Genomic DNA, 13,960 nt, shown 5'->3' with positions numbered 1-13,960 from the left:
ACGCTAAGACCAGACCATGTCATTACAGAGGAGGCAGGTTTAGTCGTCTGAGGACTATCCCTGCCTCCGGGTCTGGTCCTGACCGGACAGATACTAGAATCAGCAAGGGATACCCACATGCCCTGAAGGTGCTGCTGTGCAATGCCAGGTCAATGATTCATAAGACCACTGCCATCCATGACTTGATCATGGATGGAGGATTTGACCTGGCATGTGTAACAGAGACTTGGTTGGGTGAAGCAGATGGGCCTGTCCTTGCTGCTGCTTGTCCACCAGGTTTCTCTTACGCACAGCAACCCAGGCCTTGTGGGCGGGGAGGGGGGGTTGCAGGGATTTTTAGGAAGTCATTAGTTTGCTCCAGGCGTCCTATTGGGAAGACCCAGTTCTCTGAGTGCATGTTATGGAAGCTGGGCAATAGGGGCAGTACAGGATTCCTTTTGGTGTACTGACCTCCCCGCTGCACCAAGGATTCCCGGCCCGAGCTGCTTCAGGTTGTGGCGGATGTTCTCCTGGAGACACCTTGTTTGGTTGTCCTAGGGGATTTTAATATCCATGCCGACACGATCTTACAAGGGACCGCTCGGGACTTCGTGGAAAGCATGGCCTCCATGGGGCTGTCCCTGAATAAGTTTGGCCCAACCCATAGCCGCGGACATGCCTTGGACCTGGTGTTTACCTCTATGGATGTTTGTGATCTGACACTAAGTAAAAGTGAAACGAAAGAAGTGCCATGGTCAGACCACTTCCTGGTGCAACTTGACTTCTCCGCGACCCTTCCCCTCTGCAGGGAGGTGGGACCGATTCAGATGGTCCGCCCCCGCCACTTAATGGATCCAAATGGTTTCCAGAGAGTGGTAGGGGATGCTTTATCCCATGTTGATGGCCTTTTCAGCTGATTCCCCGGTGGCCCGCTGGAATGTGGAGTTAACCAGGGCTATTGACTGTTTGGCTCCGAAGCGCCCTCTCCGATTGCATGGAGCCCGGACAGCCCCGTGGTTTTCCACGGGATCTGAGGGCAATGAAACAATCGCTGAGACGGCTAGAGCGCCGGTGGCGGATGACCCATTCTGAAGCTGGCCGGACACAGGTTAGAGCTCAACGTCGAGCCTACCAAGTGGCGGTAGCGACGGCGAAGAAGACTTTCTTCACCGCCTCGATTGCATCTGCAGAAAACAGCAGCAGGAGACTTTTTCAGGTGGTCCGCAATTTAGCGGAACCACCTGCTACATCGGGGCCCAGTACGGGCCACATGATCTCCTGCAATGATTTTTTGCAGATAAAGTCGCTCAGATTCGGGAAGAGGTAGACGCCACCGTGGGAGCAGGGCCGGGGCGGGGGAGTGCTAGAGTCCTGTCTAGTCAAATTGCGTGGGATCAATTCCAATCTGTTACCTCCGAGGATGTGGACAGGCTGCTTGGACGAGTGAAACCAACCACCTGTCTCCTGGATACTTGCCCATCCTGGCTTATAAAAGCTAGCTGGGAAGGGCTGGGCGGTGGGCTTCGTGGGTTGGTGAATGCTTCCCTCCGTGAGGGAGCCTTCCCAGACCTGCTGAAAGAGGCGGTTATTAAACCGCTTCTTAAAAAACCATCTTTAGATGCGGCCATGATGGCCAACTATCGCCCAGTCTCAAATCTTCCATTCTTGGGCAAAGTGATTGAGCGAGTGGTTGCTGAACAACTCCAGACACGCCTGGAAGAAGCGGATCCATTTGGATCCCTTCCAGTCGGGATTCAGGCCTCATCACGAGACTGAAACTGCCTTGGTCGCACTGGTTGATGATCTCCGGCGGGCTAGGGACAAAGGTGAGAGCTGTTTCCTAGTTCTGCTGGATCTCTCAGCGGCGTTTGATACCATCGACCATAACATTCTTCTGGACCGTCTTGAGGGGCTGGGAACTGGGGGCACTGTCATACAGTGGTTCCGCTCCTTCCTCCTGGGCCGTGTTCTGAAAGTGGTGGTGGGGGATGAGTGTTCAGACCCCTGGGCTCTCACTTGTGGGGTGCCTCAGGGTTCTGTCCTCTCACCCATGCTTTTCAACATCTACATGCAGCCGCTGGGAGAGATCATCAGGAGGTTTGGACTGGGTGTTCATCAGTATGCGGATGATACCCAGCTCTACCTCTCTTTCAAATCAGAACCAGTGAAGGCGGTGACGGTCCTGTGTGAGTGCCTGGAGGTGGTTGGAGGTTGGATGGCGGCTAACAGATTGAGGTTGAATCCTGACAAGACAGAAGTACTGTTTCTGGGGGACAGGAGGCGGGCAGGTGTGGAGGATTCCCTGGTCCTGAATGGGGTAACTGTGCCCCTGAAGGACCAGGTGCGCAGCCTGGGAGTCATTTTGGACTCACAGCTGTCCATGGAGGCACAGGTTAAATCCGTGTCCAGGGCAGCTGTTTACCAGCTCCATCTGGTACGTAGGCTGAGACCCTATCTGCCTGCGGACTGCCTCGCCAGAGTGGTGCATGCTCTGGTTATCTCCCGCTTGGACTACTGCAATGCGCTCTACGTGGGGCTACCTTTGAAAGTGACCCGGAAACTACAACTAATCCAGAACGCAGCAGCCAGACTGGTGACTGGGAGCGGCCGCCGAGACCATATAACCCCGGTCTTGAAAGACCTACATTGGCTCCCAGTACGTTTCCGAGCACAATTCAAAGTGTTGGTGCTCACCTTTAAAGCCCTAAACTGCCTCGGTCCAAATCAAATCAAATTTTATTAAACGGTCACAGACCAGATTAACTCGTACAGCTAGTCAGCGAAGCATAACACCGGAAAAAACAAAGGACAATTTCGGTACATAACTGCAATTTAAAATTAGACAGCATAAATAAAATTAAGTATTTGCCTTCGCCTGCATTTTGACATTGGAAAGCTCTTGTTTCCTGCGCCTAATAGCAGCTACACAAAATTTGGCCACATTGATCGTAATTTCAGGAACCTTATCTTCTACCAAGGCTCTCATACGTTGGAGTTCTGGTTCATTTTTAAGCTTTTGTAGAACTGGGGCAATAAAGGTCAAACGTAGATCCTCGTAGTAACTACAGTGCAGCAATACATGCAGACTTGTTTCCACTTCCGATGAGCCACATGGGCAAACACGTGACTCATATGGTTTGCCTTCATATCTGCCTAGCAACAGGGCAGAGGGCAGAACGTTAAATCTGGCCAGGGTAAAGGAGTGTCTGTACTTAGGTATTTGTAAATCAGCCAAATAATTTGCGGGTGAGAACCCTCTCCCAAAGTCTCTAATTATGGCATGTTTATCCATTTTGCCCATATGACATTGCAGCTCTATGTCCCTAATGCGTTGGAGCACTTGACTTCTGGCTCTCTCATATCCTGCCGCTATCAAGATCTGCGGGGAGAATCCCAAGCTTCTTATCTTTTCAAACAGGGAAGCTTTCCAGGTGGAATGAAAGGTGTCTAAGAGTGTTAAAGGAGCCAAACCGGCCGGGGAAAAAATAAGTTTTAACCAGTAGTGTATCTTTAGAATCCACAGCCGTGCATTAACGGGTGGTTGTCCAACTTCTAAGCGGACAGCTATATTAGATACACAGGGGGGGATCCCCAATAAACACCGATAGAATTTTGTTTGAAATGCCTCCATAGGCGCAAAATTTTTAAAACTGCAAACCTGGGATCCATAAGTGAGTTGTGGGAGTATTTTTGCAGCAAAAACCTGGGAGGCCGCCGGAACGTATTTACCCCCTTTCCCGTGAAAAAATCTTGTAAGGGCTTTATTGGCCCTTCCTGCGTTGGCAATGGCGTTTTTCATCTGTTGGTGCCACGAGACCCTTTCCTGAAAAGTTATTCCCAGATATTTGAAAGTTGCTACCTGGTCAATAGGTTGACCATTAATTCTCCATTTGTGTTTCCTTCTTTTTTTTGAAAACACCATAATTTTAGATTTGCTGTAATTTATTGATAGTTGTTCCGCTTGACAATAGTCAGCAAGTGATCTCAAAAGCTTCCTCAGGCCAACGCAGGAAAAGGAGAGTAGGACTGCGTCGTCCGCATACAGAAGCACCGGGATGGGAATACCTGCCAGTTTGGGAGGGTGGGCATTTTCTTTCGCCATTTTTACTGCTAGAGAGTTGATATAGAAATTAAATAGCGTTGGCGCGAGGACACATCCTTGTTTAACCCCATAGTGCGTTTGAATTTCTTTAGTTAGATGGCCTGACCGATCGCATCTTACCCTCACCCTGGTGTTTTCATATAGACCACGGATAAGGCGTAATAAGCGTTTATCTATGTTTGTAGCGCCAAGCTTTTCCCAGAGTCTATCCCTTGGTATTAGATCAAACGCCGATTTAAAATCCACGAATGCTGCATATAAAGACCCCCCTTTTCTAGAGTATTTGTCTGCCAGGTGTTGAAGGGTAAGGGCCTGGTCTATAGTTGAACGCTTTGCTCTAAAACCAGCTTGAGCTTCTGATAGAATATGCTCTCTTTCCATCCACTCCACTAATTTATCACATAAATGAGCAGCATACAGTTTGCTAATAATACTTAATAGACTGATTGGTCTATAGTTAGCTGGCTCAGTTCTGTTTCCTTTCTTAAATATTGGAATGATGATGGCTAAACCCCAGTCCTCGGGGATAATAGCCGCTTGATTTATACTAGTGAACAAGGCAGCTAGCACAGGGGCCCACCATTCGACATTTGCCTTAAGAATTTCTGGTGGGATATTGTCAGCACCCGGAGCTTTCCCTGATTTAAGAGCTTGAATAAGGCCAGTAATTTCTTCTGTGGTTACAGGGGGCCATTCATTACCAAGTTCACTTGAAGCAGGAAGCAGAACTGGGGCCAGTTGATTTGATGAATATAATGAGAGGAAATAGGCCTCCCATGCTCCAGCGGGTATAGAGTATTCGATTTCAATCGGGGAGTCTCTCCAGCTTTTTGCAATTATTTTCCAAAACATGGCAGAATCTTTCCTTTGGGAGGCCTCCACTAGGCACTGCCATTCCTCTCTTTGTGCCTGGAGCTTTTTCTTGCTAATCAAAGCTTTATAACTGCGTTTTGACTCAAACCAGTCTAATGGAAGCGAAGGTAAGTTCGCTGTTCTATAGTTCCTGTACTTATCCAGCAGGAGGCGTTTCATAGCCATGCATTCTTGGTCAAACCAAGGTTTGGATTTATTAAAGTGTAGAGATTGCCGTGGCGTTTTTTTGTTGGTCAGATAAGGTTGTAACGACGAAATCAGTTCCCGGGACATGTCTAATCTAGCCTCAGGAGTTGGGGAATTAACGAGGTTCTCCTTTCTAGCAAGAAAAATATCTGAGTGAAGTCTTTCCGATATTTCATCACTCAATTTGCTGGACCATTTAATACGTGAGTATCTTAGCTCCATGTTTTCGAAGCATGGGGCTACAAGTTTATCAGAGCAAAATAAATCTTTTCTTACATCCAGTATTAAACAGAGCAGTAGATGGTCGCTGTCAACCCTCTCCACCACTTTACATTCCCGTGCTCTGCTCAAAAGGTTAGATGACACCAGGACGTAATCGATAGTGGAGGCTCCCATGTTGGATATAAATGTAAATTCCCCACTGGGTTCTCTGTCGACACGACCATTTAATACAGTCAGATCCAGATTATTGGAAAAACGTAGAAGGCATAGGCCTGCGTAATTGCAGCCCTTGTCTTTTGAGAGCCTTGGGGGAATAGAATGGGCTTCTTCAGAAATGGGAGGTACGTCGTGAAAATGAGCATATAACGCTTCGTCTGATTGGCCAATTCTGGCATTTAAATCCCCAGCCAGCAGCACTGCCGCAGCAGGAGTTTGATTCATTAGCTCATCGACATAAGATTCTATCCTATGCCAGAGATTTTTGATAAGCTGCTTGCCTCTTTGGGGAGGGGCATATATATTAATCAATAGAAGTGTGCAATATCTGCATTTCATTAATAATGCCATGGCCACACTGCTCAGAGGCTCCAGCTCGACGAAAGATGCTCTCAGCCTTGTGGATATTAGAATGCCTAGCCCACCCTTAACTCGTCCCCCTTTGTTGCTTGGTGAACCTGCGAGCGAAAATGAGGCAAAACCATTTACATCTAAATCCCCTGTTAGCCATGTCTCTTGCAAGAAGACTATATCATGATCTTGAATAAAATTGACAAATGATTGATCAGTCGCCTTGTTGAGCCAACCAGCAATGTTCCATGATAAAAAATTAAGATTGGTTTTATCACAATCGAATCTTTGTCAATTATTAGCTAACGTACTTTTAGGGTTTGTCGCTTTATGTATCGGACGCCTATCGTCTTTGTATGGCGGGCTATCCAGCCGCTCTATGATTTCAATAGGTGGATGCAAAGTGCTCACGTTTGTGAACACCAGATCTTTATTATGCATAAATTCCTTCTGTTGATAGTCTGTTTTAACCTGATTTTGGCCCAATTCTGTTTCGTCTAGGTATCTCATTTTGTCCCATACGTCTTGTGGGGTCACCTTGGGGATATTTCTCCTTCGGGGGGGGGGTGATGGAGCACTCTCCTTGAAGGGTGGCACATTCTCTCTTGGTGGAAAGTTAATCTCCGCTTTGATCTGAAGGTTACGTGTTGTGGACTTTTTTTGGTCCCCCTTAATAACCTCGTTGCCTGAAGCTCTCTCGGCCAGCTTATCTCTTAGCTTATCTAGTCTTCCCAAGATGTCAGTTTGTATTAATGCTGGGAACATCCAGAATTGGTCAATTAGGATATTTTCTTCCATAGTAAAGAAATCCTCACCTTTGCTTGCAAGGCCTTGCGGGTTCTGTTTGTCAGGCCAGAATTTGGAGAGTTGTTTCCCCTTTCTGAGATTTGCCTGCTTAGTTTTCAAAAGGGGGCTCAAAGGAGCCTTATTTTCAAAGAGCCTAAGTATTGTTGTCCGTGCTTTTAAAAAGGCAGGTCTTGACCTAAAAATATACTTGGCCAGGTTCTGATCCCTAAAAGTGGTCAGTGCTCTCACTGAGTGACCATCATAATGTAAATATTCCACTGAGGTGATATCATTAGCATTAACCATTCCTGGCAGTATGTCATTTAGACTAGATACAAAGTTCATTATTCGCTGTTTCCCTGTAAGGAAGCCCTTAGGCTTCGGGAAGTTCGTGAATACCAGTTTTTGGGGATTTAGGATCAAATTCCAATCTCTTTCCTGACTGGAGGCTTGCCAGGTCTGAAGGGGGGTATCATCTCTACTAAACGCTTCCTCTTCCCCGCTGTTCGATTTGCTAAGTGTTTTATTGCCTTCATAGGAAGAGGCCTCTACTTCCGCAGCATCAGGTTTATTAAAAAGTTGGTTATCCAAGGACTGAGTTGTTACTTCTGCCTTCTCACTTGCTACTGGAGTCAGCCTTGGCGAGTCCTCCTTAGCCGGTTGCTGTGTAACTATCTTTGTTTCTCTCTTTTTACCCTTCTTTTTGCTGCCCCGTGTGGTCGATTTATTTGGGGCCGAGGGAAGAAGTTTGAACAATTTCTGCCAATGTATGTTTCGATTACTGCGGGTATACTTGGCTTTCCTTGTTGTTTTAATATTTTTACTTTTCTTCACTTTTACCTTTGAGTTATGCCTTTGCAGATTCTTATTTATTACTGGTTTGTTCGTCGACGCTAGCTCAACTGTTTTATGTTCTTGTGGCATATCATTTAATTTTAACTCTTTTAATTGAGATGTGAAATTTTCTACTAACGTCAGCAGTAGCCCGTTTGTTATTGTTAGATAATTTTTTATGTTGGCTAAATCAGAGCTTATTGCTAGGGAATAATCCAAAGGGCGACCGTCACTCAATTCTGTTTGAGAGTATTTTGGAGTAGGTATCTGGTTTTGATTGGTTGATGTAATTTCTTCCGTGGGCAGCTGTTCCTTAGTAATAGAGGTATTTCCCTCCTGAAGTTCCTCGGCTAAAGCTAGTTCTTGCGCTAGGCTGCATGGGGAGTTAATATTTCCAGTATCTTGGTATATCTCTTTAAAATTAGACGTCCAATCAAGAACAGTAAGAGAGGGGGGTATTACTTCATCAAGAATTAACTCTTTTTGTGGACTCTTACCCTCCTCCATCTTAGGAAAGTAATTTGTGATTTTGCTTTGTCTTTTACCAGGGCCCGAGGGGCTGATTGCCGAGTCAGGCAGTATACCCAACTCCTTGTATTTTCTTCTAGTAAAAACCATGGTAAAAGTGGTCTTGGTATAGAGAGAGGGCAGTTTACCCCAGGTGCAACTGCCTTAGATTGGGGGGCAAGTGGGGGTATCAGTCTATATTCCCACCTGCTCACTGCAACAGCTTCCTGATGTGCTCATCAACAGCCTCAATATATTTCTCTATTTTGAGTTCTCTGCTTTTAGATCTTGGCAATTGTCCTAAGCCTGTAGTTTTCACCTCAATCATGCGACCAGCGCTGTTTCACAAATGCTGCAACCTAGTCAGAATATAATAATAAAACAATGCTGCCAAAGAGACAGCAGTAATAAAACGGCTAAAAACTACATTAAAATTAAAATTGCCTTATTTAGGCAATTTATGTGCAGCTGGGAAAGGATAATAGTGGAGTTTGGCTATAGCGCATGTACAGCTATGATAACCTTGTATTTCGGGTCCTAGCTTAGCCTTTAGAGGCCTAGCTTAGTCTTTAGAGGCCATCATCCACCGCCCTATACTGAACGAAGGATATCCAAGAGCCCCAGAAGGGAAACTTTCTGTGGGCTGGTTCGCTGATTCCTTCTAGGTAGTCTTTCAAAGGCCTACCACATAAGGCAGGGCACAGAACGATATCTTGCTGAAGCCAGTTTTCCAAACCTCCAGAGGGTCCTATCCGATACACTGTTGTGGAGTTATTGTGTAGATTAAAAACTTCCTGTAAAAAACTCAGGGTGCCTTCACCAGGAGTCTCTGAGAATATAAAAGCTGGTCTCCTCGAAAGAGTTTATTAAAATGAAGAGTCTTTCCAGCTACAGCACCTCCTCTTCAACTAAGCAGGAATGTTGTCCCCAGCTAGTTCACACAGCCCCCCAGCTGGGCGGGGGTCAGTCAGTTCAGTTAACCCCCGAATCTCCAAGCTTTATCTTTCTCTGTGTTCAGCAGAGCTGGGTGTCTATGGGCCAATCTCAAAGCAAAGCTCACAGTCGTATCTCTCCTTACCCTCCTTCTCCAGGCACCGTTGGTCGGGTAAGCAGTTCACAGTTCTGTCTTTAGACCTCTTCTGTCTCTCTGCTCTCAGTTCAGGCAGCAGCGTTCTCTCCTCTCTGGCAACCTTGACCGGGCAGCTGATAAGGAGGGAGGGAGCAGGCTGGGACAAGCTGAAGCTCGCAGAGCCGACAGGAGTTATAAAAATGTTCAGAGTCTTTAAAATGTTTTCCGTTTGTTAAAAATTGGCATCCGGAGGGCAATTAAGATAAGGTTTTTAAAAATAAAAGTGAGCGCCGGAGAGCGTGACTTGCCTCGGCGCCATCTTGGTCAACCCCCCACCTAAGTCCAGTATACCTGAAGGAGCGTCTCCACCCCCATCGTTCTACCCAGACACTGAGGTCCAGCACCGAGGGCCTTCTGGCGGTTCCCTCACTGCGAGAAGCCAAGTTACAGGGAACCAGGCAGAGGGCCTTCTCGGTAGTGGCACCCTCCCTGTGGAACGCCCTCCCACCAGATGTCAAAGAGAACAACAACTACCAGACTTTTAGAAGACATCTGAAGGCAGCCCTTTTTAGGGAAGCTTTTAATGTTTGATGTAGCACAGTATTTTAATATTCTTTTCGAAGCCACCCAGAGTGGCTGGGGAAACCCAGCCAGATGGGCGGGGTATAAATAATAAATTATATTATTATTATTATTATAATCCTGTGTGAATTTTCCGTTCGTCCAATCATCATGTCGAGATGGTTTCCATATATCATCACTTTCATAAATAAAAGCACTCTTTCCATCATCAGTCTTGCAGATCTGTCGCCCTTCCTTGTACCATTTTAGACGTACTCAAAACATTTCCATTTAGGCAAGCCTACCCATCTGTACAATTTTATTATGTACATTTGTTCTTTTTTAAAAAATGTTGATTTTTATCTCTTTTATTGCTTTATTATTTTACTATTTTTAAAGTCTGATTTTTTTGCTATTTTGTATGAATGTTTTATTTCACTCTATGTATATATTTTTAATTAAGCAGTATATAATACATGTTAAATAAAAAAAACAGAAAATATGCAGGCACTGTTTTTCTTTGGACAGAAATGCAGTGGTAGCTCGGGTTACATACGCTTCAGCTTACATACGCTTCAGGTTACAGACTCCGCTAACCCAGAAATAGTGCTTCAGGTTAAGAACTTTGCTTCAGGATAAGAACAGAAATTGTGCTACGGCAGCAGGAGGCCCCATTAGCTAAAGTGGTGCTTCAGGTTAAGAACAGTTTCAGCTTAAGAAAGGACCTCCGGAACAAATTAAGTACGTAACCAGAGGTAGCACTGTAAAATGCTGGAGAATACTAAGGCTTCTAAGTTGCTATGTATTGGGTCACACAAGGACACAAAAGATGCAAGAGGAGGGGGGAAAGTGACAACTCTAAATGGTTAAGGACTCCTTTTTTGTGTCATTTTCCTTTAAAAATAAATTTCAGAGTGCACATCTGGGGTGTATCTATAGGAGGCAGTGATGTTAAAAGAGGATTGGATAAATTCATGGAAGGGCAATCAATGGCTTCTTGCCATGATGGCTAGGCTATGCTCTGTTTCCATTGTCAGAGGCAGTAATCCTTCTGAATACTAGTTTCTTGAAACCATAGGAGGGGAAGGTGCTCGTATGCTCTCTGGTTTTGCTCTCTGGTTTCCCACAGGCATCTGGGTGGCCCCCATGGGAACAGGATGCTGGACCAGATGGGTCATTGGAGTAGTCCAGCAGGCTCTTTTTAGTCCTACTTGGAATAGACCCTTTGAAATTACTGTGCATGAGTAACATAGGCCCCATAATTTTAATGTGTGCACTTTGAATAAAACTTAGTTGGTGTTATGTACTGAGTTGAATAGGATCCAAAATGCAGCAGTCTGATTGGTCCGCAGGAGCCACCCAATCCAGCTCCAGGTGGAAGTGAATCCGCAACCTGATTGGCCTACAGGAGAATCCCAGAATTAGCCAATCACGTGCGACCCATTGTTTAAATAATGTATATAAAGCAGACAGTTTGGGGGAACTTCCATTCCTCCTCACCACTATGAGCTGAATAAAGAGCATGAAATCCACACTCGACTCCGAGTATATTTCAGTTGGATATGACCCTTGGGCTTTAAAAAGGGACTTTGATCTGAAAAGGTGGAAGACGACTGCCCTGCATTATTGCACTTAACTTTTTCTCAGTCTTCTTTATGCCCAGAGTGCAGAACTAGAACTAATGGCTAAATATTAGAGGGTACTTCACAGGGGCAGGAGCTTTTCAAAAGTGCACAGGACTGCCTCTGGAGGTGGGCAGGCTTTCCATTACAGTGGGTCTTTTACCCAGCTCTTTTTTCAGGGATGCTGTGGTTGCATCCTGCATTTTAGACCCTTTGCCCGGCAGGGGATTGGACTAGATGACCTCTGAAAGACCCAACTTCAATTACCGTATGCACTCCTAGTCTGGGCATGACTATATGGTTGATTTGTTTCAATGGGTATTTCCTAGGTATATTTTACAACCCTATGACTTTTTTTTCTCTTTAAATCTCCAGAGATCTGGGAAAGAGAATCCTGTAGAAAGCAAGATCAAGAGGAACCGTGTGCTGGTCTGTGCTCCGTCCAACGCTGCTCTAGATCACCTCATGAAAATAATGATTGTTGAGTTCAAGGAAAAATGTCAGGACAAGGAAAAGCCTTTGGGTATGATGAGTTCTTGGCCAGTTCTCATCTGTGGAATTCATAGCTGGAGGGAGCAATTGGCTTGGCCATAACGGAAGAATAAGACATTATTCCGTGTTTAAGTTACTTAGACCCTCCCCCACCTGCCAGTATAGGTAGTGGGTGCTTTGCTTTTCCTAAGGCATTTGTCCTTGCAGAGAATCCATCTGAAATCCTTTGGGACAGGGTTGGATCTTGGTGGTGGACCATGTGTTTGGAATGCTGAAGGCCCCCAATCTAATCTCCCTGATGCCCTCTGTTTATCCTGTAGACTCCAAGCAAAGCCTTTCTTGTACATCCTCACACTTTTTAAAGGTTCTTTGGGATCCTTTTAGTGCTGCACTTACCTACTAAAAGCTTTGCTGCACTTATTTTTACTGGTTTTAGTGTTGTATTTTTATTTTGTTGTTTTGTCTTGTTTTCTGTAAGCTGCCCTAAGGGTGTCTGCAGCAAAAGAACCTTGACGAGGAACGAGTTTCATAGTTAACTGTGCACTGTGTGAATAAGTAATTTAGTTCCAGTGTTATGAGACAGAGGGAGAAACTTTTCTGTAGCCACTCTCTCCATGCCTTGCATAATTCTATAAACATCTGGCTTGTTGCCTCTTGCCTTTTCTCTAAACCAAAAAGTCCCAAATGTTACAACCTTTCCTTGTAGGGGAGTTGCTGTATCCCCTTGGTCATTTTGGTTGCCATTTTTTGAACTTTTCTAACTCTTATTGAGGATGTGCAAGATACAGATTTCAGGATTTGCTAAGCAGATCAAAAGTATTTATTTGCCAAATGTCTTTCTAGTTTAAAAAAGCTAGCTGTACTTCAGCAGGGCTCTAAGTGTCTGTTTCACACCCAGGAAACTGTGGTGACATCAACCTGGTGAGGCTGGGGGAAGAAAAATTGATCAGCAAGGACGTACAGAAATTCAGTCTGGATGCCCAGGCCAATCGCAGAATGAGTGAGTAGTTTGTAAAGGGTTCCTCCCTCACACCATTTGCTGTCTCCTAATTAGTCTGCTTAACAGTGGGGTTCAAAAGTTGGTTCTTCATAGCCCCCAGTCTCTGTTCTATCTGGGACAGACCTTTCCCAGATTGTGAGCAGGGATGAAATCCCGTAACACCATCCTATCCCTCCCATCCTATCTTGGTCTGCCGCCAAAGATGTTTATTTTATCAAATATATACTCTGGCTTTTACTCTGGCTTTATCTAAGCATAATTAAACAATAAAGCATCACACACAAAACAAAAAATATAACTGAAATCACTTCAGCTATAAAGTCTTCTTAAAAGTCATTCCCAGCAGTTTTAAATCAGTTTCGTAATTGGGGTTTAACAGGAACCTCTGGGTTGTAATGTTAGTAGACCCATTGAAATCAATGGAGCTGACTGGCACTGGATATTGTTATAAAGGTTGGGTGTCACCCCCCACTCTGCTAAGCAGTAGCAAAATTCTAGGCAGTGTTCCAGGTGCTCACCCAGGATCTGTGTTCCTTTGAGAATCAAGGTGCGGCAGAGGCTTGTGTAGCTTTAAGAAATATGATTTATTCACATATTTACACCTGAGTTTAGATAAAGGGAGTCCAGATCTTACAGCATGGTCATCTCAAGAAGGGCTTGTTCCCTGTTCTCCCAGCCTGCCTGCTCAAGATGGAACTTTCTCTCTCCCCCTCCCTTTCTTCTTCCCAGCACACCTTGCTAAAGGCACTCTTTTCATGTTACCTCAAATACAGTCACCCAGGGAAGCCTTCTAAATCCCTGGTTACTGTTCACACCTCAGGACAGTGGGGAAGGACAGCTCTCTTGCATTGCCAATGGCCCTTAATGGCCCTGTATTGTTCATCATGCGAAAGGCGGGGCTGGATGAATCCCTAGCCGGAATTAAGATTGCTGGAAGAAATATCAACAACCTCAGATATGCAGATGACACAACCTTGATGGCAGAAAGTGAGGAGGAATTAAAAAACCTTTTAATGAAGGTGAAAGAGGAGAGCGCAAAATATGGTCTGAAGCTCAACATCAAAAAAACGAAGATCATGGCCACTGGTCCCATCACCTCCTGGCAGGTAGAAGGGGAAGAAATGGAGGCAGTGAGAGATTTTACTTTCTTGGGCTCCATG

General features: G+C 45.2%; 1 protein-coding gene and 1 long non-coding RNA gene across 2 annotated transcripts in view; one reads left to right on the top strand and one right to left on the bottom strand.

The window, feature by feature from the left end:
• Nucleotides 1-13,960, top strand: part of LOC310697666 (putative helicase senataxin) — a 120,792-nt gene that overhangs the window by 68,713 nt on the left and 38,119 nt on the right. Inside the window, exons 6-7 of the mRNA XM_083484343.1 lie at nucleotides 11,684-11,831; nucleotides 12,699-12,800. Of these exons, the coding sequence (XP_083340469.1) occupies nucleotides 11,684-11,831; nucleotides 12,699-12,800 (250 nt within the window). The remainder of the gene's footprint in view (nucleotides 1-11,683; nucleotides 11,832-12,698; nucleotides 12,801-13,960) is intronic.
• On the bottom strand, nucleotides 2,700-9,462 carry LOC310697731. The gene is made up of 2 exons (XR_014521172.1): nucleotides 9,135-9,462; nucleotides 2,700-8,850 (listed from the first exon to the last, which is right to left on the bottom strand). It is a non-coding gene; the product is annotated as an uncharacterized lncRNA (long non-coding RNA).

Source organism: Podarcis liolepis (genome assembly GCF_965112155.1).
Source record: "Podarcis liolepis genome assembly, chromosome: W".
Taxonomy (NCBI): Eukaryota; Metazoa; Chordata; class Lepidosauria; order Squamata; family Lacertidae; genus Podarcis; species Podarcis liolepis.
Note: the sequence above shows the minus strand (reverse complement) of the source record. Positions and strands in the feature narration are given on the sequence as shown.